Here is a 22,283-nt window from a genome sequence, read left to right as displayed (position 1 = left end):
GGTTACCCTCACTCACCAGAGATGAAGCTGGTTCTGATTGGTCTGTGGCACAGCAGCCAAAGAATGAAGATGGCTCAGCAGCTGTACTCTGTAGTGAGGTTGGATGTGATGCATACGGTAGCTGAACATCTCCAGCAGTGTGTGCAAAATTCCCCAAGCATGAGACTTAAACACTGTTGGCAACAGCTGACCTAATAAGAGAGAAGAGAATTGATCAAGTATTCTCCAGTGACATCATTTGGAAAAGGCTATTTTACTCATATGTGCAAATATACACCCTCTTATAAAATATGTTCCAAGTAGCTAGATGCCTCTCCCATTTAAACCACATGATCAGGCAATCTTTAGTGATATTTTATCTAGTTATAGGCATTTTAAGTCTATCCTAAGAAAAACATACTGCCACATCACCAACTCCTCTTAACATGTGACATGAAAATGAAATCTATACCTGATGCAAAAGCACAGTTATCATATTAAATTGCAAGCCATAAACTACTAAAAGAATGAATCAGCTCTAACACTACACGTGCAAGTATCATCTCTAATAAGTGTTATTTCTCTTCAGATGTGTGCATTACATTTACTCCATACTGATTAATTAAAAATTCAATATAGTGCAGACGTACAAATAAGTAAAGTGAAAATGTAGTTGCATGTTGAGCTTGACCAATTAAGTATACTTAAGCTTAAGAGAGAACCTGTAGATGACAACAACATATTTGTGCACAACAGTCATAATACTTAGGCCCTGATGCTACAATAGATGACACACGAGCACAGTGGTGTTCTCCTGTAGAATCTATTGCAGGATTAGGGCTATATAATATGAACTCTTTGGGGCAGCAACTCTTTGTTTCTTCCTAAGTATTTGTACAGCCCCTTGAACAGTGGGGCTCTGACCTTGATTATAGCTTCTGGGTACTAATGAAATATAAAGTGTTATTAAATAAAAAAAATTCTTACTGATAAAGCCTTTGATGCCCAAGGACTCTATTTCCATATAAACCAATAAGCGACTGTATGTCTCCACAAGTGCTGGTGCCAAGGCCAGACTAGACTTTGCATGGGCCAGTTTAATCACCCTGGTAGCTATGCTGTGAATAAGACTGAAAAAAATAAAAATAAAAAAGTATGTACTTGAAACTATTAAGAAATTAGTTGTATAAGCAGATAGACATTCTATACAAAAGAAGCAAACAAAATAATGAACTTTCCTCTTTATACAGTTACACTTACATGAAGATCCACAGGTAAAAGTAAATTGATTACATTTTAAAACCATATTGTACCTCATTTTGGCATGAACTGTAAGCGAATCCAAGAGGTTCATTGGTAATGGGGTAATAGATCCGGAAGCCATGCAATTTGTTCCTGGAAGAGGTATCCTCATGTTGCCATTACCATAAATAGTTTCTACTAGAACACCCATAGGCAATGTGAAACATTCTGAATTGGTTGAATATGCATTACATAATAAGGCGATCTTGTAGTCATTCATCTGTAAACTTTTATTCCTTAGACTCTGTTGTAGGAACCTGCATAATCAAGACAGGTTAAATGTTAAGTGAAAGAAAAGAAAAAGAGAAAGAAAAACAAGACATATCTGAACTGCAAATCTGAGGCCAAATTAATCCCTCATGTAACTCCACTGTAAAGTTCATTCAGCTATCATAGTAAATAGGTGATTAGGATTTTGTGCCCAGGCAGGTAAATATTATGATAGCTTCATAAGTCTTGGGTAAAGGGACAATTGTTCAGTTATGTGTCAGGGTAAAAGTTATTTAAATAATCCTATTTTTGTTATATTTTAGATTATTAAAACTGAAAACTAAACATAATTTACTATTCACCATTTATTAACGGTTTACTTTTTTGCATTTCACACACTTTGAACAGGAAAATAGTCTGTTTCACTTTCTGGTACTCAATAACTAGCACAAGTGTAATGGTAGAGTTGTAAGGAAAACAGAAACATGCTTAAAGTCAAAAGAGGAATTCTTTTTCTTAAAAACGCCATGAAAATATTTAACATTAATTTATGTGAAACTCATTTGTGCTTGAGCTACCTGACAATAGTCCTTTAAAACATGATCAAAATAATTCATCTTTAATTTTTTTAAGAGACACTTTTTCAGTTACATGGCGTCATATCACACAAGACAAATACTAAACATGGATTTGGAACTTCTTTTTTGATTCTTTGGTCCTGACTAGGAATAAGCAGTAATATGGAATTAAAAAAAAACAAAAAACAAAACAAAACAAAAAAACAACCACCAGCAACCAAAAACTGAAACAAACCAAACTTACTCATGATGAAGCTTAAGAGAATGAGGAATGGGAATTTGTAATTTGGAGTTGTCACTGTGAGCCTTTCGGTTCAGGTGTATCCAGATACAGGTCATTGCAAAGGCATGAGTTGACTGTGGTTTGTTAATATCAGGTACAGGAATACACTAAAGAAAGAACACACAAATTACATATTGTATGTATAACCTTTTGTAACAACTAACATTCACTGATCAAGTGGCTTTTTCTGATGCACAGAAGAGTGAACAACACACTTATCTGACAAATTTTTGTCTCACACATATGCATACAACGTCAGCTGAAGACAAAAGGAACCAAGGACTGAATCTGGCTATTAGTTTTTACCCAGAGAACCTAATAAAGCATTCAAAAACTTCAGCGAATAAATGCTTACATTTACAATATATAGGAGTCAAGGGAATTAAATATATATTTTTGTTACAAACCAAATGCTTTCAGACTCAGTTTTGCATAGGACAAATTTCAGAGATTGTTTATGGGATATAAAAGCTCAAAAATGGAAATGGAGAGATATAATACAGAAAGACAGAGAATAGCAGTAGTTTGACAGTCAATATAAAACTTCCATTAATAGCCCATCAGGAAAAAGGATGCCTTTGCATCTGACAGTCAAATATCCCACAAGAAAAAGATGTAATCTGCTCCATTTACGTAAATGGCATTCAAAACTGGTTTGTAGAAAGCGAGAAAATCCAGTTGGTTTTATATACTGATGCACATCAGAGAAGCCAAGGACAGAGGAATATCAAAAAGTAAGTGTTCTTACTTAGTTCTCGCTCCTACAAAAATGCACAAAGAGCCTGTCCATAAATCCAAAGTGACAGGAGCTACTGCAAGCAGGGTGCAATGTGCAGGATGTCTGACTGCAAGTGTGAGAGCTCCTCTCACAGCTGGCAATGGGAACTATGCATACAAACATTACAGAAACTATTTGTGTGCGCGAGCATGTATCCCCATGCCCAACTTCAGCAACTAATCAGGACAGTGTGCATTTCAGGATGGGAAAGCAGTGTGGTAGATAACTGCCAGTCAGAATACAAAATTAGTATCACTTTTGTGGTACGTGCCCTTGTATGGGGGCCCTTTTTGCAGTAAGATATTTTCGTATTTACTCTATTTATGGCAGGAAAAGATTTTAAAAACTCCACCCATTCTCTCACTTGAGAAAACATTAATTTTTTCTTAAGGAGAAAAGAAGAACGGCAGTTCTGAAATGAAAGTTGTGTTAAGCATAGCTCTGTGCTGAAGATCCCACTACTAGGTCAGGGGAGGCATTCAGCATGAAATAGGTATAAAACTCAGGATGTGAAGACAGCCAAATTATATATTTAAGGCCAGTTTGTGGTCCTGTGTGTGCAGTAGTGCAAAGGAGTAAAGGAGAATAAAGTGCCCCCTTTACTCCATTGCACTGGTTTCATGACTCAGAGGTAGCAGTGGTTGGGGATAGGTGAAGGGGAAGAAGGAAGAAGGGAAAGGAGGAATAGTGCTTTCTGAAGGACAGCTACCCCTCCCTCTGCAAAAGAGGACAGGACAGGCTGAGGAGTGGGCAGAGCTTCGGCTCCAACCTCCACTACAACACACTGCCAAGCAAAGGACCTGCCTAACACCAGGTATATGAGGCCTCACACAGGGCATTTTCCCCTCAAGCAGGGTTAAACTAGGAGGCAGATTGTGACTTGACAATCTGCTTCCTGGGATGCTCCTGAGGTACTAATGTGTTGCCTCTTGCTTGAGGTTCCTGTCAAAGCCACAAATGAGCTCTTAATTATCATCTATGGGCCAGGTCTGAAACATTATCGCCGTATACTACCTTTGATCCACAGAGCGTCTCCCCCAATAACAGTTAGAAGCTCGTACAAGGATTAAGGGTAAAGTATGTACCTTATTTAATATCAATGATTTCTGATGTTCAGAAACGCTGAGCATCTAGAGCTCTTGTTGCCTGCAAGTGGAGCTGTGGATACCCAGCACATCTGCAAATTAGATCCTAAACTTAAAGCAGACACTGTTACAGTCAAAGAGTGGTGTTGTCAGACCCCTGAGGGCTGCTATTATTGCTGCCCTTTATTTAGTCATTTATACCCACCACTCCTCAACTTTCCCCCTCACTTCCACCCCTACAGGAACTTCACAGTGTGGGTTTGCAATTGCATACCAACATCACTTCAAATCATGTTAGCTAAGCTTTTAAAAGTACAAGCAAGACCCCTAAAATGCCTTGTTCACTAAAAATATGAGAATGCATCATTTTGTTTTAACCCAGATACCCAAAGACTCACTGAAATCCTTCATATCAGAAATGCCACCACACAGTGATAGGGAAAAAAAAGAAGTCCTTGAGACTTTCACAGAATAAAAAAAATTCTTAGAAGATTAGTTACAACTTATTTTGGTGCCAAATGCTTCCCCCTCCACCCAAATTTAATTATTAGAGAAATTCAGCACATAAATTTTGAGCTTAACAGTAGTTTTCACTTTATTTTTGTAATTCCCCTGTTGAATTATGCGGCACAGTATTAAGGTACACGTTAAGAGCTAGGTATTATTATTATTACTCCTGAAGGCTCATTTTAATTAACATGTTCAATTATGACTCTGGCTTTTAATTTTGTATGGAAAACTCACTTCTTTTTCAGGGTAAAGGAGATCAAAAAGCTTCATAACTGGGAGGAAGTCAGCCAGTGCATTTTTTTGAATGCTGCCAGAGATGAACTGCAATAGTACCCACATCAGATGATCTCTGCCTTTAATAAGACCTCGTCCAGCCAACTGTTTAAAAAATACACACACACAAAAAACTTATTTAGGAATAGATACACTGCAGGCAGAGGAAAAATTGCCTCTAACCAACCAGTTCTTGCACAGTAAGTCTTAATATTCATTCACATACACTTCTACCCCAATATAACACGACCCGATATAACATGAATTCGGATATAATGCGGTAAAGCAGCGCTCTGGCGGATCAAAGCAAGTTCAATATAACGCGGTTTCACTTATAACGCAGTAAGATTTTTTGGCTCCCGAGGACAGCATTATATCGGGGTAGAGGTGTATATATATTTAGCAGTAAGTTAAAATAGTTAAGCTTTCCATAAGTTGTTGGGGAACATTAAAAAAAAACTTCTTAGAAACACTGGATTTGCATTTCCATAACTGGGGACAACATAGGCACAATGGTCTCAAAAACTGAAAGGGTCATGGGATTGAAAATCAGCTGCTTTTTATAAAGGCTAGGTCTACAATATTTGGTCTGAGTACAAGTTATAACAGTATAATCTGAAAGAAAACAAGGCCACCTTCAAATTCCAGCTGCAAATTTATTTTACAACATATCCAAGTACAGAATGGTATCCTGTAATCTAATGCAATGAAGAGAAAGACCTAACCAGTTAACACCATGACAGGGAGCAGGGGATGAATCAGTGTTTACGTCACACTCCCCAGCAGTACTCGGCCCAAGCCGGGGAAGCTAATGATCCAACTAGCAGACCAAATTCGGTGATGAGTCCTGGTCACATGAGACCTGAGGCACATTGCGCACATGCTAAGAACAACACAATGATTTACATTGCATGAATAAGTCATCTCATCTCTGCCAGTGTGATTACAAACTTCAGTCTCACATAGACAGATTCTTTTCACATCCTACCAAAAGAGAATGCCACAGAAAAGGTACCTTTTGATGGAGTGACAGGACCATGTGAGGAAAGCTTGCAAACTGAAAGAGCACGAAGAAAATGAGCTGGCTGGAAAGGTGCTGCCACAACAACTGGCTGGTTCCACCATCGTCAAACTTCTCCTCAGTCTCCGAACGTTCCATGGCATACACGACGAGATCCACCAACTGGTCCTCCAGCACAGGACAGCGCTGTTTGTGCTGCAAGGCAGAGACCAGATACAGTATTCCAAAAGCTTTGCAATTAACTTCACACAATGGTAACAATTTCAGTACAGTATTTCGACAGAAGGCTGGGAAGCATGAAATGAAGTCTGAACTTAAGAAGTTAAAGGATAAGCCAGTGTATTAAAGCTGCACTGTGTTACAGGTCACAAATAATTTTACATTCTACCATATATTAATTCCCTGCCCCTCCACACATAAATAATTCTCAGTTGATACTTGGTGTAACAGTTTTCATCAGTACAAAATGTTATTTTTCTGCCATAATATTTATGAATCTAATCGGCACCTGCAAAGCCCAAGTGTTCTAAATATGAGTCTATGTGTATATGAAGAGAAAACACTAATTGTACCACTAAAAACAGAGGACGTATTCCAAAGATAACATGAATATTCAAATAGACTATCTTAAGGAGATGTATGATCTCTTTTACTTCCGGTTCAATTCTATTCCAATTAAAGTTAACAGCAGAAATCTCAATGATTTCAATGGCAGCAAGAAACTGCCTTTGGTTAGGATTCTAAAGGTGAATGGTACATTGACAATTTGTATTTTATAAATTATGGTCTCCTACACTTGATGGGGTGTGATCCCTAGTTTGACGGCCAGTAGTGTAGCTGCAGTAGCAAGGGCAGTGGAGAGCAGTGGCACAGATTAGTCATCCTGAGTACATATACCTAAGGTTTGGGAGCTCTGTACTCAGGGCAGTTAGTCCATACTGTGGCTCACCACTGTCTATGCTACTGCAGCTATGCCACTATTTTTAGCAAGCTAGCTCCATTAGAGCTAGTGGGAGTACGTCAAGCTGGGAATCATACCCCTAGCTCCAAGTTGTAGACAGCCTTAGACATGATTAATGTCCCAAGTAATGGTGACACACTAGTTTATATACCACGGTGATGAGAACCATAACAATTATTTAGGTTGCAGCTTCTCCACAGGCAATTTCAAGGCCCCTAAACACACAAATAAATAAATCACCTCTTAAACTCTCTCTCTTCCTTGATGTCTTTCAACAATGATCAAATATAGAATATATTCATTATGTGTGTGTATATATCTCTACCCCGATATAACGTGACCCGATATAACACAAATTCGGATATAACGCAGTAAAGCAGTGCCGCGGGGGGGAGGGGGGGGGGGGAGGGGGAGAGGGCTGCGCACTCCGGCGGATCAAAACAAGTTTGATAGAATGCTATTTCACCTATAACGCGGTAAGATTTTTTGGCTCCTGAGGACAGCGTTATATCAGGGTAGAGGTGTATATAAAAAATAAAATATCTGCAGTACTTGAAGTTTGCACCTCCAACTTTTTGGTACAAGTTTAGACTATTTTCTGTGCATAAGTTATATTGTAAACACTTTTGTAAGGAACTGTGTATTACTTTATGTTTGTACATCTTCAAACAGAATGATAAGCCTAAATGCTACTGAGGGGGTGAAAGCTGAGTGTCATTTGACTCATTCCATACAGTGCTAGGGCTTGAAGATTTATTGTGTCATTCTACAGACTAGGTTTAAAAATAGTTACATTTAGATTTTTACACCTAATTCCTGTAACATAATGCAGCCTTAATTAAAGAAAAAAGTATTACTTTAATGATGAGAGAAAAGAAGGAACTGAGCTGCTCAAATACTAGTCATGAAAATACAGTGTCCCTTTCTAGAGGCAAAAAAGGCTTTATTATTATTATTATTATTTTTTAAAAAATAGAAGTTTAATTTTTTTTGTTAAACCAAAATACATGTCAGGGCTTCCTTAACAAAGGAGTTCTTTGACTCGCTAGCCAGGCAGCCTAAAAACCTTTTTAATAAAAAAGGAAAGAAAATTGCTGAAAGGAGATGCTCATTCTAATTTTAACCAATATTAGTCTTTTGCCATGAAAAAGGGATTTTTTTCCTTCAAATTAAGAATAAAATGCAAGAATGGGAAAACTTGACAAATATAATGAACATCATCCCCTTTTTTACATGCTCTTTGCCAGCTCAAAACTGCAGAAAGCTACAAGTTTAGCTGCGCTTTCTTGAAGCATGCTTAACACAAACTTCTAACTAAAAAAGGAAGCATCAATTTCTGTTTCACCTTCTCTTCCAAATACACAAGGCCATTGTCACATATCAACCACATTACAGGTTTACAAAGAGCAATATTAACACCACCAGTTGAGAATACTTTTTTCCAAATGCAACTAATTATGAAGCAGAGCAGGGTGCAACAGACAACACTACAGACTATTTCATAATCCAGCATGCAAAACTACTGTGTACAGGGCTTGAAATTCACTAGCTTGATAGGCAGTGGGTTAATGTCCAACAGCCCACCAACCTTAGCCTATATTAAAAAATAAAAGTTATTCAAAATATACAATAGACAGGAAAATATGACCATGAAAAAGAAAGCCAGAATTTCCAGTAGGAATTTTCCACTAGTAATGTACATTTTATTCTATAGTTTATAATAAAATTGACAAAATGGTAGTCAGATCCCCAGCACATTTAATTAAGGAACAAGTCTTAATAAATATATATTTTAACATTTAAATAATATCAAGGCTGGACAAACTTTGGAGCCAGGAAATTCAAGCACACAGCTGATCACTTAATCCTCTACTCATATTGCTTTAAAATAACTTTCAAGGGATTGGGAAGAAGCTTAACAATGCTTTTTGAGTACAGTCTTTCAGCATTAACTCAATATCTGGCATTTTACTATTTTCCATACATAAAGGTTTGAAGCAACTTCTATGTAAACCTCATGCTTTGGACTACTCACATGAGTAAAATTATGCACATATGAAAAAGTTTGCAGGATTGGGGCTTTAATTTATTAAAAACAGGCATATCCCAGGGACTGGTCTACAGCATGAATACCTATAGCCTCATGGTTTAACTCCTTAAAATACCAGAACTAGCAGTTACTAATTTGCCTTTTTTTGGTTAAAGGAGTATTTTTGGAATTATATATGAATTTTAAAAAGTATCTGAAACAATTAAGACTTTCTTCTAAGACCCACTTATTACAATAAATTTTTTAAAAATATGGTTAAACAAAATGATTCCCAGACTAGTAAGTGGAGTTTCATCCTGAGACAAGTTTTTAAATGCTTGAAAAATGGGGATTTATATTTGAAACTGCAATTAAACCATAAACAAATATGAAAAAAAAAAAATCAGAATAGTACTACCACAGCCATTTCTGACTTTCTGAAAAAGTTTATAAGACCAATCCCTGAAGAACTAGGGATGCCATAGTGAACTGGTCAAAATGTCAACTGCCTTGTAATAAAAAATATTTAGAGAAAACACATTTTTAAAAAAAATTAATAATTCAATAAATAATGTAACTGTCCTCATAGTTCTCAAATATTTAATAAGATATGGATGGTTGAGCTGAGGAACAATTAATAAATGCTTTAGACACTACGGATAATACTGGTACAAATTGCCCCCTTTTCCAAATATGGTGGTTACCCAGGCTCACAATTAGCTTGTTAAAATTGCAACCAGACGTTTGTATCGAGTCTGATCCTACTTCTACCAGCTTAATGAACATTTTGCCATTTTCTTCAATAGGAGCTGACTCAATCCCAGTAAGTAGAAGTATGTGCCATTTCTGACATATGAATGGAAAGAATATCAAAGGGTTAGTTTACACCTTAACACCAGTGGATCCATAATGTTTGCCATATTAATACTGTGAAATACCAGGAAATTCAAATTCCTAGTACCAAACAGAAAATGTGATAAAAAGAAAAGGGAAAGGAAAGTCAACTGAATAATACTGTATTAAGTCATTCCTTTCACTTCATGCTTCAATTCCATTTCCGGGATGCATAGACCGAGGTAAAATCAACAGCTCCTTTCTCAAACAACCTGGCACAAATGGATTTAGGCAGGGATGAAACTACAACCTGGCTTGGGAGAAGGCATAGAAGAGGATATTCTACTTTAATCTTTATACCATCACTGCTGGCTGAAAAGGTGAACAGCAAAGATTTTAAGAACTTATGAAGAGCCATACTGGGTCAGACCAACAGTTCATCTAGCCCAGTACTCTCTCTTCAGTCACCAGAACCAAATGCTCCAGAGGGAGTAACAAAACCGAGCAAGGGACACCTTGAGCATGGTCCCTGACCGTGTTGGCTAATAGCTACTGATGGGCCTATCCTCCGTGAACTTATCAAATTCTTTTGACTTCCTTTTGTTTGTTTTAAACCTGCTGCCTATTAAATTTCATCAGGTGATCCCTGGTTCATGTTACATGAACATATCCTCATTCATGATTTTATAGACCTCTAACATATTGCCTCCTAGTTGTCTCTTTTCCAAGATGAGCAGTCCAATCTCTTTAATCTCTCCTCATATAGAAGCTGTTTCATACCCCTAATCATTTTTGCTGCCCTTCGCTATACTTTTTCCATTTTTAATATATCTTTTTGAGAGAGGGCAACCAGAACGGCACACAGTATTCAAGGTGTGGGCATACCGCTGATTTGTAGAGAGGCGTTGTAATATTGTGTGTCTTATTATCTAACCCTTTCCTAATGGTTTCTAACATTGTTACCTTTTTGGACTGCTGCTGCGCACTGAGCACGTTTTCAGAGAACTATCCATAATGACTCAAAGACCTTTTTCTTCCATGGTAACAGCTAATTTAGACCCCATCATTTTGTATATATAATTGGGACTATGTTTTCTAATGCGGATTACTTTGCATTTATCAACATTGTATTTCATCTGACATTTTCTCGCCCAGTCACCCAGTTTTGTGAGGTTCCCTTGCAACTCCTCACAGTCTGCTTTCGATTTAGCCATCTTGAGTAATTCTATATTGTCTGCAAACTTTGCCACCTCACTGTTTACCTCCTTTTCCAGACCATTTATGAATATGTTGACCAGCTCAGTTCCCAGTTTAGATTTTTAAGGGACCCCCACTATTTATTCTCCATTCTGAAAATTGACCATTTATTCCTACCCTTTGTTTCCTATCTTTTAGCCAGTTACTGATCCATGAGGTGACCTTCCCTCTTATCCCATGACTGCTTAGTTTGCTTAAGAGTCTTTGATGAGGGACCCCTTGTCAACATGTATGTTGAACCCATAAAAGAATTCTAATAGATTGGCGAGATATGATTTCCAATTACAAAAGCCACGTTGACTCTTCCCCAACATATCATGTGTCTGATAATTTTGTTCTTTACTATAGTTCTAACCAATTTGCCTGGTGCTGAAGTTAGGCTGTAATTACTAGGTTCGCCATTGGAGCCTTTTTTAAAGATCGGCACCACATTAGGGGGGAGGGATAGCTCAGTGGTTTGAGCATTGGCCTGCTAAACCCAGGGTTGCGAGTTCAATCCTTGAGGGGGCCACTTAGGGATCTGGGGCAAAATCAAAAATTGGTCCTGCTAGTGAAGGCAGGGGGCTGGACTCGATGACCTTTCAAGGTCCCTTCCAGTTCTAGGAGATGGGATATCTCCGAAAATTTAGAAATTTAGCTATCAGCCAGTCACCTGGTATGGAGGTTAATTTAAGCAATAGGTTACATACCACAGTTAGTAGTTCTGCAATTTCATATTGAGTTCCTTCAGAGCTCTTGGGTAAATACCATCTGGTTCTGGTGACTTATTACTGTTTACTTTATCAGTTTGTTCCAAAGCCTCCTCCACTGACACTTCAGTCTGGGACAGTTCCTCAGATTTGTCACCTAAAAAGAATGGCTCAGGTTTGGGAATCTCCCTAACAGCCTCTGCAGAGAAGACTGATGCAAAGAATTTATTTAGCTTCTCCACAATGGCCTTGTCTGTCTTGAGAGTTCTTTAGCACCTCGATTGTTCAGTGGCCCTACTGATTGTTTGCAGGCTTCCTGCTTTTGATGTACTTTAAAAAAAAAAAAAAAAAAAAAAAAGAAGAAATTTATTGTTACATTTGTCTCTCTTTTGCTTCAAATTCTTTTTTGGCCCACCTAATTATACTTTTATACTTGACTTGCCAGAATTTATGTTCCTTTCTATTTTAATATGAGTAAAATTGTTTTAAGGTCCAAAATTATTAACAGCAGGCAATAATTACAGGTACAGAAACAAAATGTTTGAAGATATCTTTCATGCACACTTGCCAAGCGATAGAAATCACACGTTAAAGAAAGCTTAGAGCACTCCACTGTTTGATGGGTCAGAGATACCATCAAGGAACCCAAACTGCAGGCAACTAAGCTAAAGAGGAAGTGGTTTTCAATTTGTTTTAAATGTATGTTTAGTCACAGAGAAAATAAAATCATACTCCAATATGGGATGCCAGCCTGAAACATGATAAAGGGGTGATTATTCAGCACTTTCTGAAAAGGATGCCCCTTGAAGAGGTGGCAATTTGACTTCCTGAAATTTACGGCATCCAAAATAACTAATCATATTTAAAATATTTGCTATGACGAACATTCTATGAAACTGTACAAAGTTAAAGAAATATTGGGAAGAAATTAGTAATATACTGACGGAGATGAAATACAAATTGGATCAAACTGTACATCCTAAAGGACAATTTAATTTTTAACACTTATGCAAGAGATGGTGTACCACACTTTCGCATGCCAAATTGTGCATTACTAGAAAATGGAAAACCCCCAGAACCCACACACTATAAGAATATTTTGAAGATATAATTTTTCATCGAGACCAATGTGACAGAAATAGCCATAAAAGACTAAACAAAAACTGAGAATCCTGATGTTAGTGTGTAAAATTGTGTATCCTTCTCTGCCTTGATGTTTGTCTCTACAAGGTTAATATGAAAAACAGTTAAATTTGTACTTTTCCTGTACCTCAAAGAACTTTTTCAAAGTAAATATTTCTAATATAAATCTATACATGGTTAAAAAACAAAAATAATACTAACAGTTTTGCTGTTCACCTTTAAGAATATTTGATAATCAGGTCAAGGGTCTTGTTTATCGGTATCACATTTATCCTGAACACTTTTCTACTGTAATGAGCTAATAGGTACACATGAAGGCTCCAATCCTGCAACTGGGTCTGTGTGGATAGGTAAGTGAGGGTCTGCAAAGCATAGCTAAGTAAAAGGGGCAGATCTGATTGTAGGATAGTCCTATATTTATTTGTTTCTACGTTTATTTCTAAGAGTTGGCAAGGCACAAAACTAGTTTTTAAAACAAAGTTTATACTATTAATGATTTTCTTTACATTTTCAATAGTTTCGGTTATACTGACAACCACTTGGCTTTCAATAGATTAACTCATATCTAATACTATTATTAGATCTAGATGGATCATCATCATCATCACAAAAATAGTTAAGAATTTTACTGCAGGTAGCAACACAAATAGCATGCTTTTCAGGAAGTGCTATACAACATTTTACTGAAGCTACTGGAAATATCAATGCAGTCATAATAAATTAACCTACACCCAAATGTGAGTAAACTTTCATATTCTACTTAAAACTGTGAAAAATAGGATTTTTAAGGTGTACTGCTTAATATTTTCTCTTCTATCCTGATACACCCCCTATTTCATGCTTAAATTTTTACTGTCAATACAATGGTCTGAAAGTCCATATACTGGTATTATGGTAGCACAGCTACAGTTCATGTTCTGTCAGCATTTCCATTATAAGCCATGTTTTTCAAGGGTTTGTTTCTTTGCCATAAAAATTCACTCTAGGTTGAAACGCTGTGTAGAAAATACCATCTAGAACTCAAAAAAATAAATAAAGTATTTCAGTTATCTTTTAATTAGAGAATAGCAAACTTAAAAGTTAAAATTAACATTTTAACTTTGATCTTCTGGCCTGAAAGGGCAGACCACCATCAATAAACTAAATACAATACATTCAGTACACATTTTAGCCTATGTCTTGTGCTATTTAGCAACTAAACCATAAAAAGCTGCACAAAGTGACAACCTGATCTATTGTCTAAATAGAAATTTTGACAATAAAAAATCCGATTAATTTAAATATTAATCTAGCGGCTAGTTTTCATATTTTTACATTTCAGCTGCCTTAGATGATTTTGGTTTTAAAATATTTAGGATAATTACATGCAATGGAGTATTATTTGTCAAATAGCTTGATAAGATAAAGAAGTTTGTGCATTCAAAAGAACTGACCAAATCAAGTAACGTGATCTGTTTTTATTTACAGTGGAAGATATTATACGCGAGGTTTCAGAGTCATGCAAATTTTACAGTCAAGTTACAAATCCCTGAAAGAAGGTTTATAAATGGAAACACTGACACAACCTTCACCATAGTATTGCAAACAGCAACGCTATTTTACATATCTTAGATATTACTTTTTTTTTTTTTTTTAAATAGATGTTGATCCGGTTACTATTCTAAGAAGGATTCAAAATTTAAAAAATAAAAAGGTTGTAATAACCAATATTTACAATTTCAAGCATAAGTCCATACAGTAGATTTGGACAGGAAATAAACAGAAGGTTTATAAAATTTGGCTTTAAAAAACAAACAAACATTTTTTCTAGCACTTTGTATTGTCTTAGTTCACCCTGCTTGGAGGACACTGGAAGGTTAATGTAGGAAAGGGAATTTGTCACAGAGGCTGTCTGATAATGTGACCTCCCCATCAAGTTCCATTTTAGCAGTTGTTGCCTCTCCAGATATACAGTGCTAAAAGTGAATTCAAGGAATGTTTTTATATTCACATAAGGAAAGAAAGAACTGGACCAATAATCTCTCTTCATCCAAAAATTCCAGCAAACCAAGAAAAAGCCTATAGATCAGGTGGGGAAGTGGTGGTGGTCCAACCCAACTAAAATTTTAGGATTAGAGGACCACTGGGGCTGTAAATTTTCATATTAAATAAATCTCTCATATCCTAAGAGATTTTAATGAGAATTTGCCCTTGTCCTAGCATCTAATGGTCCTGCCAATTTCAAGCCCTGACCGTACATGTATTCTCTAACTGGAATCAGTGGCTACAAAGCGGCCAGCGTATCGTTAGTCACAATACAACAGTAAGGTTGTGAACATACCTGAGCAATGTTCAAGGTCTAGAGCATTGGAGGATGGGCAGGACAAGACAGGACAGAACAAAAATAAAGGAAGAAAAAAAGAAAAGACAAAACAGTGACTATGAGGCCAGCCTCAAGGAATCCCAAGTCAGACAAAGCCCTCCCACTTAAAGGTATAAAAAAATAAAATCAGTGCTCGACTGATAGAATGCTGTAACATGCCAAAGTAACAACATACAACAAAGTTCTGGGAACTAATTACATGAACATTAACAAGAACTTTTAAAAAAAAACTAATAACTTTGGTAAGTTATAGTCTGTCAAAGGTATAGTTGAGGCTGGCCTTATAGGAAAAAAAAAAAAGCAATGCAAAAAAAAAATCAATATTTTAAATCTCTATTTTTCAATTTAAACACCCTTAAAGTAATATAAAAATGATAGGTACAATATAGAATCCAATTTACCTAATATGATATTATTAAAAAAAAAATCACTGTCCGGACCTAAACTGTTTTGCTCAGTTAGCTATAGCAAAGAAAAGAGAAAAGAATAGTGCAGATTCTATGCAGAATTAAATCGTGCATCACAGTATAGTACAGTACCTGTTTATTCAGACCTAGCATATTGCAGACCATATCCCTGGAATAAGGTTGTTCCAACACATATCTCAACAAAGCAGTCTGTGGCTCAAACAGATCCTTAAAAACAAACAAACAAACATACGCGAACATTGCCTCAAGATTAAATTAAACGTTGTGATTAAATGTAACAAAATTAAAAATGAATTCTTTTCAATATGTTTATATTTGTAGGTATGTACCATTGGTGGTGAACTATTTTGTTCTCGAATACCCAAGAGGGAGGTAAGTATCAGCAGAGAGTGTCCTCCTCTAGGTTTTACACTCCCAGTTGTGGGTGACCTTCTTCGACAATAAGAAAATGGGATACTTTTTGGAAAACATCTTTGAAATATGGGCAGAGCAGCTTCAGAAGACCAATGAGATTCCTCTCAATAAGGGCTGTGCACACTGCCTCCACAGTGCTCCTGGGGTCTGAGACCAATTTAAAAAGTGAAATCAGGTGTCTTGCCCCGTTGTGCAAGGCATGAACTACATAGTTCTTTTTTTCCACATTCTATTTCCTCTATATCTTCCTCTCTCCCTCTGTCACATGCAGACACAGAATAGGTGCATGCAACACCTACTGCTTCTCAGAATTCAGGGCATCAGTGTGCCAGGCAGTAAAAACATCACATACCGCCTGGTGTGTGTATGGTTTGCCATTACTGTGTCATGTATTTGGAGAAATTAAGTTAATTAATTTTGAAGTTCTAATTGAAAATGGGATAGCCCGAGTTTTCAAAATAATTGCCCTCTTCCTTTCTCTAATGTACAAATAAATAGTAATTTCATAGATTAAACACACAAAAGTTTCATAACTAAGAGGTTTACGCATGCATACCTTATCATATGGCAAGAGTCCTTTCAAAGGGAAACGAAGGGTTGTAGGATCCAGCTTCCATGAGTTACACATGGCGCCAGAGTTATTTACCACAGGAAGAAGACTACAACGTCCTGCACATATTACACAGAATGAGAAAGGATAAACGCTAAGGAAGTTGAGTGGATATGGCACTTAATCATTAAAGGTCAAGAACGCAGCTCGGAAACTACTAATAATATTCCTTCCCGCTATATTTATTTAAATCTGTTATCTCCCACCAGGAATTGGCTAGCATAAAGCTTCCAATGTTAGCAATTATTCCTTTTGCATTAGAAATCTCAACTCATTAGCTAAAGGGCAAACTCAACTATTATGTTTTGCTATAAACTATTCAGTTTGGACATCCCCAAATATATTAAAATACTTGTAAATATGACACTAAAAGATACTATTTATCCTCAGGAGAAGTCTTCCTATTCACATCATATGCTCAGACCATAAAAACTTTTTTTTGGTCCAATAAATGTTTATAACTAAAGCAGGAGTTGTATTTCAGCCATAATGGGCCATTATGGACCTTTTATTGTAAATGGGTCAAGCCTCTTCTCTGGATGGTCATAGTTCTTTTATTGCCATTACATCCAAAAGCACAGGAGAAGTAATGTAATAATATTCAGTTTGGCTACACTGAGCCTTCAACTTCCCTCAAACAAAATGAAATTAAAGGATAACTGCTTTCCCCCTGCCACCCTATTAAAGTACAGTAACTCCTCACTTAACGTTGTAGTTATGTTCCTAAAAAATGTGACTTTAAGCAAAATGATGTTAAGCAAATCCAATTTCCCCACAAGAATTAATGTAAATGGAGGGAGGGGTGTTAGGTTCCAGGGAAATTTTTTTCGCCAGACAAAAGACTCTCTCTCTGTGTATGTATATATGTATACACACACACACACACACACACATATCTAAGTTTTAAACAAACAATTTAATACTGTACGCAGCAATGATGATTGTGAAGCTTGGTTGAGGTGGAGGAGTCAGAGGGTGGGATATTTCCCAGGGAATGCCTTACTGCTAAATGATGAACTAGCACTCGGCTGAGCCCTCAAGGGTTAAACACATTGTTGTTAACGTAGCCTCACACTCTACAAGGCAGCACGAATGGAGGGAGGGGAGGCAATGTGGCAGAGAGAGACAGAGACACTCACCATGTGTGTGTGAGAGACAGACATGTGCATTGCCCCTTTAAGTATGCTGACCCAACTCTAAGTACATTGCCTTTTTAAGTAGATCAGCCATTTGAGACAGCAGCTGCTGCCAGCGAGCTCCCTCCATCCCGAACCCTGTGATGTCCCTCACCTGCTCTGTGGAGATGGGGGGCAGGAGCAGGGGGAGGAAGACACCCTGACATTAGCACCCCCCCTGCCCCCCCACACACACAGCAAGCAGGAGACTTCCAGGAGCAGCTCCAAGGCAGAGGGAGCAGCACACGGCAGTGAGGGGGAGGGACAGCTGAACTGCCCTGCAATTGATAGCCTGCTGGGCAGTTGCCACACAGGGAACTTAGGGGAGCTGATGGGGGGCTGCCGGTCCACCCTAGTTCCAAGCCCTGTTCAGCTAGCTCCAACAGTTTGCTCTTTCTGCAAGCAGTGGACAAAGCAGACGGCTGCCAAAAAACGTTATAAGGGAGCACTGTGCAACTTTAAATAAGCATGTTCCCTAATGATCAGCAATGTAACAATGAAATGTTAACCGGACGAGGTTAAGTGAGGAGTTACTGTAGACGGTTAGTCCACCCACTCTGGTTTCCTGCCTTCAGCAGTAATTATACTACTATACTGTAGTAGTAGTGGGTGTGGGCAGGACTACTATACACAGTGTGGTGACGACGCAGGAAAGGAAACAGAACACCAGGTCTGTGGTAGTCGAAAAGCCCCTCTACCTTTAGGAACTTTTTTTGGGGCTTTTATTCTTTACACTTCCTTGCTTACAACGCTTTTTATTGGTACAAATTTTGCGCATAGAAAAGCTAGGCAGTATACATGCACATAAGATAACGAACCCATCTCTTGAGCGCATGAACACCAGCTGCGAGGAAACAATCAAATCAGCCAAATAAGTTTCCCAAACACAAACGCTGGATTGAAGGTCACTCCTGCCTCGTAGCCATGGGAGCAGTTTGCCGCGCCCGTGGGCTGGCGATTCGGGAGTTATGCATTCCTACAACACAGCAAGCACCTCTAATACTATTTCTACCTTAAACTGTATATAGTCTGTTTGTGGAGTCAGAGAATGTATAAAGTCAACAATACACCTGGTCATTTATGCAAATACTTTCAGCAAATCAGGAAATCTCTTCCAGGACTGAGAGTCACATGAATAAATCCTTTCCACGTGTTTGGAAAAATATACTTAAGAGTGTTAGCATACTCTTGCAAAAACAAAGAAATAACCAACAACAACAACAAAAAAAAAATGTACAGGGAAAAAAAGCATCCTTCTTCTAAAAGAGCAAAAATAGTATTAAACAGGACTGAAATGCCCTAATCAAACTTCTGCAGATTTCTTGAGAGGAGTAAAACTGAATGAAAAAAACTTTTTTTTTTAATGAAGACTAAAGGATCACATAAATTAGGGAATTCGGCATAGCTGGACCAGTGCAAAAGTAATTAAATGTAGACACACCCTTGAATTCATAGGCCAGGTTAAGACCACAGAAGGGACAATATCACTTTGTGCAGAGGGGGCAAGTGAAAAAAAGCAATTTTCCACTTTCTACCTCTGCTCAAAGCAGTAGTTTTAATCTGGTAAATCCAAATAAGTTTTCAAACTTTTTTTAAATTGAAGCAGGATAAAAAAAGTCATTGATAGGTATTACATAAATGCTACACACTCAAGCATTTTGCACGAATTAACATATAAAGGCTAACCCCAAATTAGCTAGACCTACTGGTTAAAAATTCAATTCAATCTAAATTCACTTCACTCGTGCTTTCTTACCGCAAATGGAATTTATTCTTGCGGTGGGTCTGAAGGTATCCACAAAGTCTGATACTAAGTTACCTAGCAACTGAAAGAAGATTATTAATACTAAATTATTTAAATTAACATAATATTCAATTTAAAACAAGACATTAAATCAGGTAAGTTACTTGAAGGATCTATGCTCTTTTTGGCAGAAATCAGAGCAAATCAAAATAGCTACTTTTCACGTGTACAACATTCTTGCAATGTACATTATTTATTGCCTTTCATGTCAGGTTTAAAATTCTATTTAGCAATAGAACACCATTTTCTTCATCTGAGCAATTCCTCAAAGGCACTTAACTTACCACATCTTGGATGAAATCCTGGCCCCGGTGAAATCAATGGGAGTTTCATCCCTTATCTCCACTAATCAAAGAAACATGCCCCTTTCTGTGCAAGCAAAACCAGAGATCTGGTTCTTCAAAAGAACCAAAATGACAAGAGGAACATGTATTGAATGAGTATCACAATCTTTAGGAAGTGAAGGCTGTTTTGATTATACGAAAATGCCAAATAATTCTGTAATGGTGAATATCAGGCCACAAATCTGGCCATACTGGAAAATTAAAGCTGTTTGCTTATCTTCCTAGTCATATGGAGAGTGTGAATAAAGCTGGTAGGCACATGAAGAATTTCAACCCAGTCTCAAATGCTAAAATTCGAGAACATAACATTCAGATGCACATCTAAAGCAATATGGCCAACGTTTGTGTGTAGTTTTTGTTGTTGTTTTTAAGCTGGTGCCTAATTTAGTCCATATTTAGGCACTTAAATAAGTTGCCTAGTTTTCCAAATTTTAAATCAATAAGACCTGCTGAGCACTCAACAATTTTGAAAGTTAGGCCACTTGCATGGAGTCTATGGCACGATCCGCGCGTAAGCACAGTGTTCTGCCAGCGAATCAGCTGCAATACAGGGGCCTCATTTAGTGCTTAAACAGAAACTAAGAGTATATTTTCAAGTGCTACAGAGGCACAGCTGCAGCTATGCTGCTGTAGCACAGACAAATACTACAGTGATAGCAGGGGGGTTTCTGTTACTCCAGTAAATTCACCTCTTGAGAGATGACAGCTAGGTCGATGGAAGAATTCTTCTGTTGACCTTGCTGCATCTACAGTCAGGGTTAGGTTGACCAAACTACATTGCACAGGACATGAAATTTTTCACAGTCCTGAGCGATGTAGTTAGGTCAACCTAAGTTTTAGGTACTGTATAGACAAGGCATTAGGCATCCATTTTTTAAAAAATTGCACTCAATGTTTTGTAAGGAGAGAACGAGGCACATATCACTTTATAAAATATAATGAATAAACCCTTACCCAATGAGGAAGCTTTCCCTCCGGGTACAGTTTTCTTATCTCTGTAACTGCAAAGTAGGCAGGTAATAAACAAGCATTTCTTTCCAAAATATAGGCTACAACCTAGAAATAAGTAAAATTTTAAAATGTAAGGCAATTTGGACAATTACCATAAACAAATTAAATATTATTAAATAAACTACAATGAGCTCTAGAAGCTAGACATGTAAGATTTGAAGGGACATTAAGTTACTTTTTTAAACTGTGACTTGTGTTATTAGTATCACATTGATTATAATGAAATTGTATCTTATTTTTCACCCTTTATGCTGTTTGCTTTTTACATTTTACTCAGTTTGGACAATGAAAGAAGAATGGTGAGATTCAATTTCTGGTTCTAATGCGCTAGCACAACACTGCAATATCTGGTTGCAACAATGGGAAATATTTAAATCCCTACTGTTTTTCTTTTTTTTTTGGTTTAATGAAAATATTAATACTGGATTTCATAAAGCTTATTTAGCATCCCTTTAAGGCTGAGATTCTAACCTGACTTTACTATGCCCAGGTGGGTGAGGTAAACCACCTTGTGTCTCTAATATCCTAGGACCAACACGGCTACATCACTGCATTCTACTATGCCCAGATAGCCTGGTAATGGAAATGTTGTAGATCAGTGGTTTTCAACCTTTTTTCATTTGCGAACCCCTAAAAAATGTCAAATGGAGGGGCGGACCCCTTTGGAAATCGACATAGTCTGTAGACCCCCACGGGTCACGGACCACAGGCAGAAAACCACTGTTGTAGATAATACGAGAAGGATCACCATTAGATGACCCTGAAATACACGGCACAAAAACCAGTAGAAGACATGTCATCAGCTTTAGCTATTCATTTATATCAGATCTAAAAGGCTCCAAAGAGATCCATTTTAGAATATTATGAAGATCAATGACAAAAGATTGAGACCAACTTTTTCATTGTGACACCATATAACATTTTAGAGTTACCTCTCTTGCTGCTAAGAGCTGCTGTACAACAGCTGAGCTCACTGTGTTAGGAATAGTTAGGATTTTCTCCAGGATCACCTTCAACAGATCTCGCACACCCTGAGAGAATCATATACAAATTAACGTTCACAAAAATTCTTAATTTCTAGGAGCCAAAGTGCATCAGAAGACAGCTCAGAAAATATTAAGGACAAGGTTCGGTGAGTTGCTTCTAAGAGTCACAGTAAGAACCCACTGCCCGGGCTCCAGCCTGAGCCTGGAAGTCAACACA

General features: G+C 37.4%; 1 protein-coding gene across 2 annotated transcripts in view; it reads right to left on the bottom strand.

The window, feature by feature from the left end:
• MED23 (mediator complex subunit 23) overlaps positions 1–22,283 on the bottom strand; it is a 49,408-nt gene that overhangs the window by 21,813 nt on the left and 5,312 nt on the right. The window contains exons 6-17 of one of the 2 annotated variants that reach the window (XM_054022567.1): positions 22,013–22,111; positions 21,024–21,125; positions 19,678–19,747; positions 16,693–16,805; positions 15,834–15,929; positions 15,253–15,270; positions 6,014–6,214; positions 4,960–5,103; positions 2,314–2,459; positions 1,293–1,538; positions 967–1,109; positions 17–191 (exon numbers count right to left, since the gene is read on the bottom strand). In XM_054022567.1, coding sequence (XP_053878542.1) covers positions 17–191; positions 967–1,109; positions 1,293–1,538; positions 2,314–2,459; positions 4,960–5,103; positions 6,014–6,214; positions 15,253–15,270; positions 15,834–15,929; positions 16,693–16,805; positions 19,678–19,747; positions 21,024–21,125; positions 22,013–22,111 — 1,553 coding nt within the window. The remainder of the gene's footprint in view (positions 1–16; positions 192–966; positions 1,110–1,292; positions 1,539–2,313; positions 2,460–4,959; positions 5,104–6,013; positions 6,215–15,252; positions 15,271–15,833; positions 15,930–16,692; positions 16,806–19,677; positions 19,748–21,023; positions 21,126–22,012; positions 22,112–22,283) is intronic. The other variant, XM_054022568.1, reaches the window with a different exon arrangement.

Source organism: Malaclemys terrapin, chromosome 3 (genome assembly GCF_027887155.1).
Source record: "Malaclemys terrapin pileata isolate rMalTer1 chromosome 3, rMalTer1.hap1, whole genome shotgun sequence".
NCBI lineage: Eukaryota > Metazoa > Chordata > Testudines > Emydidae > Malaclemys > Malaclemys terrapin.
This window is presented reverse-complemented; position numbering and strand designations above follow the sequence as displayed.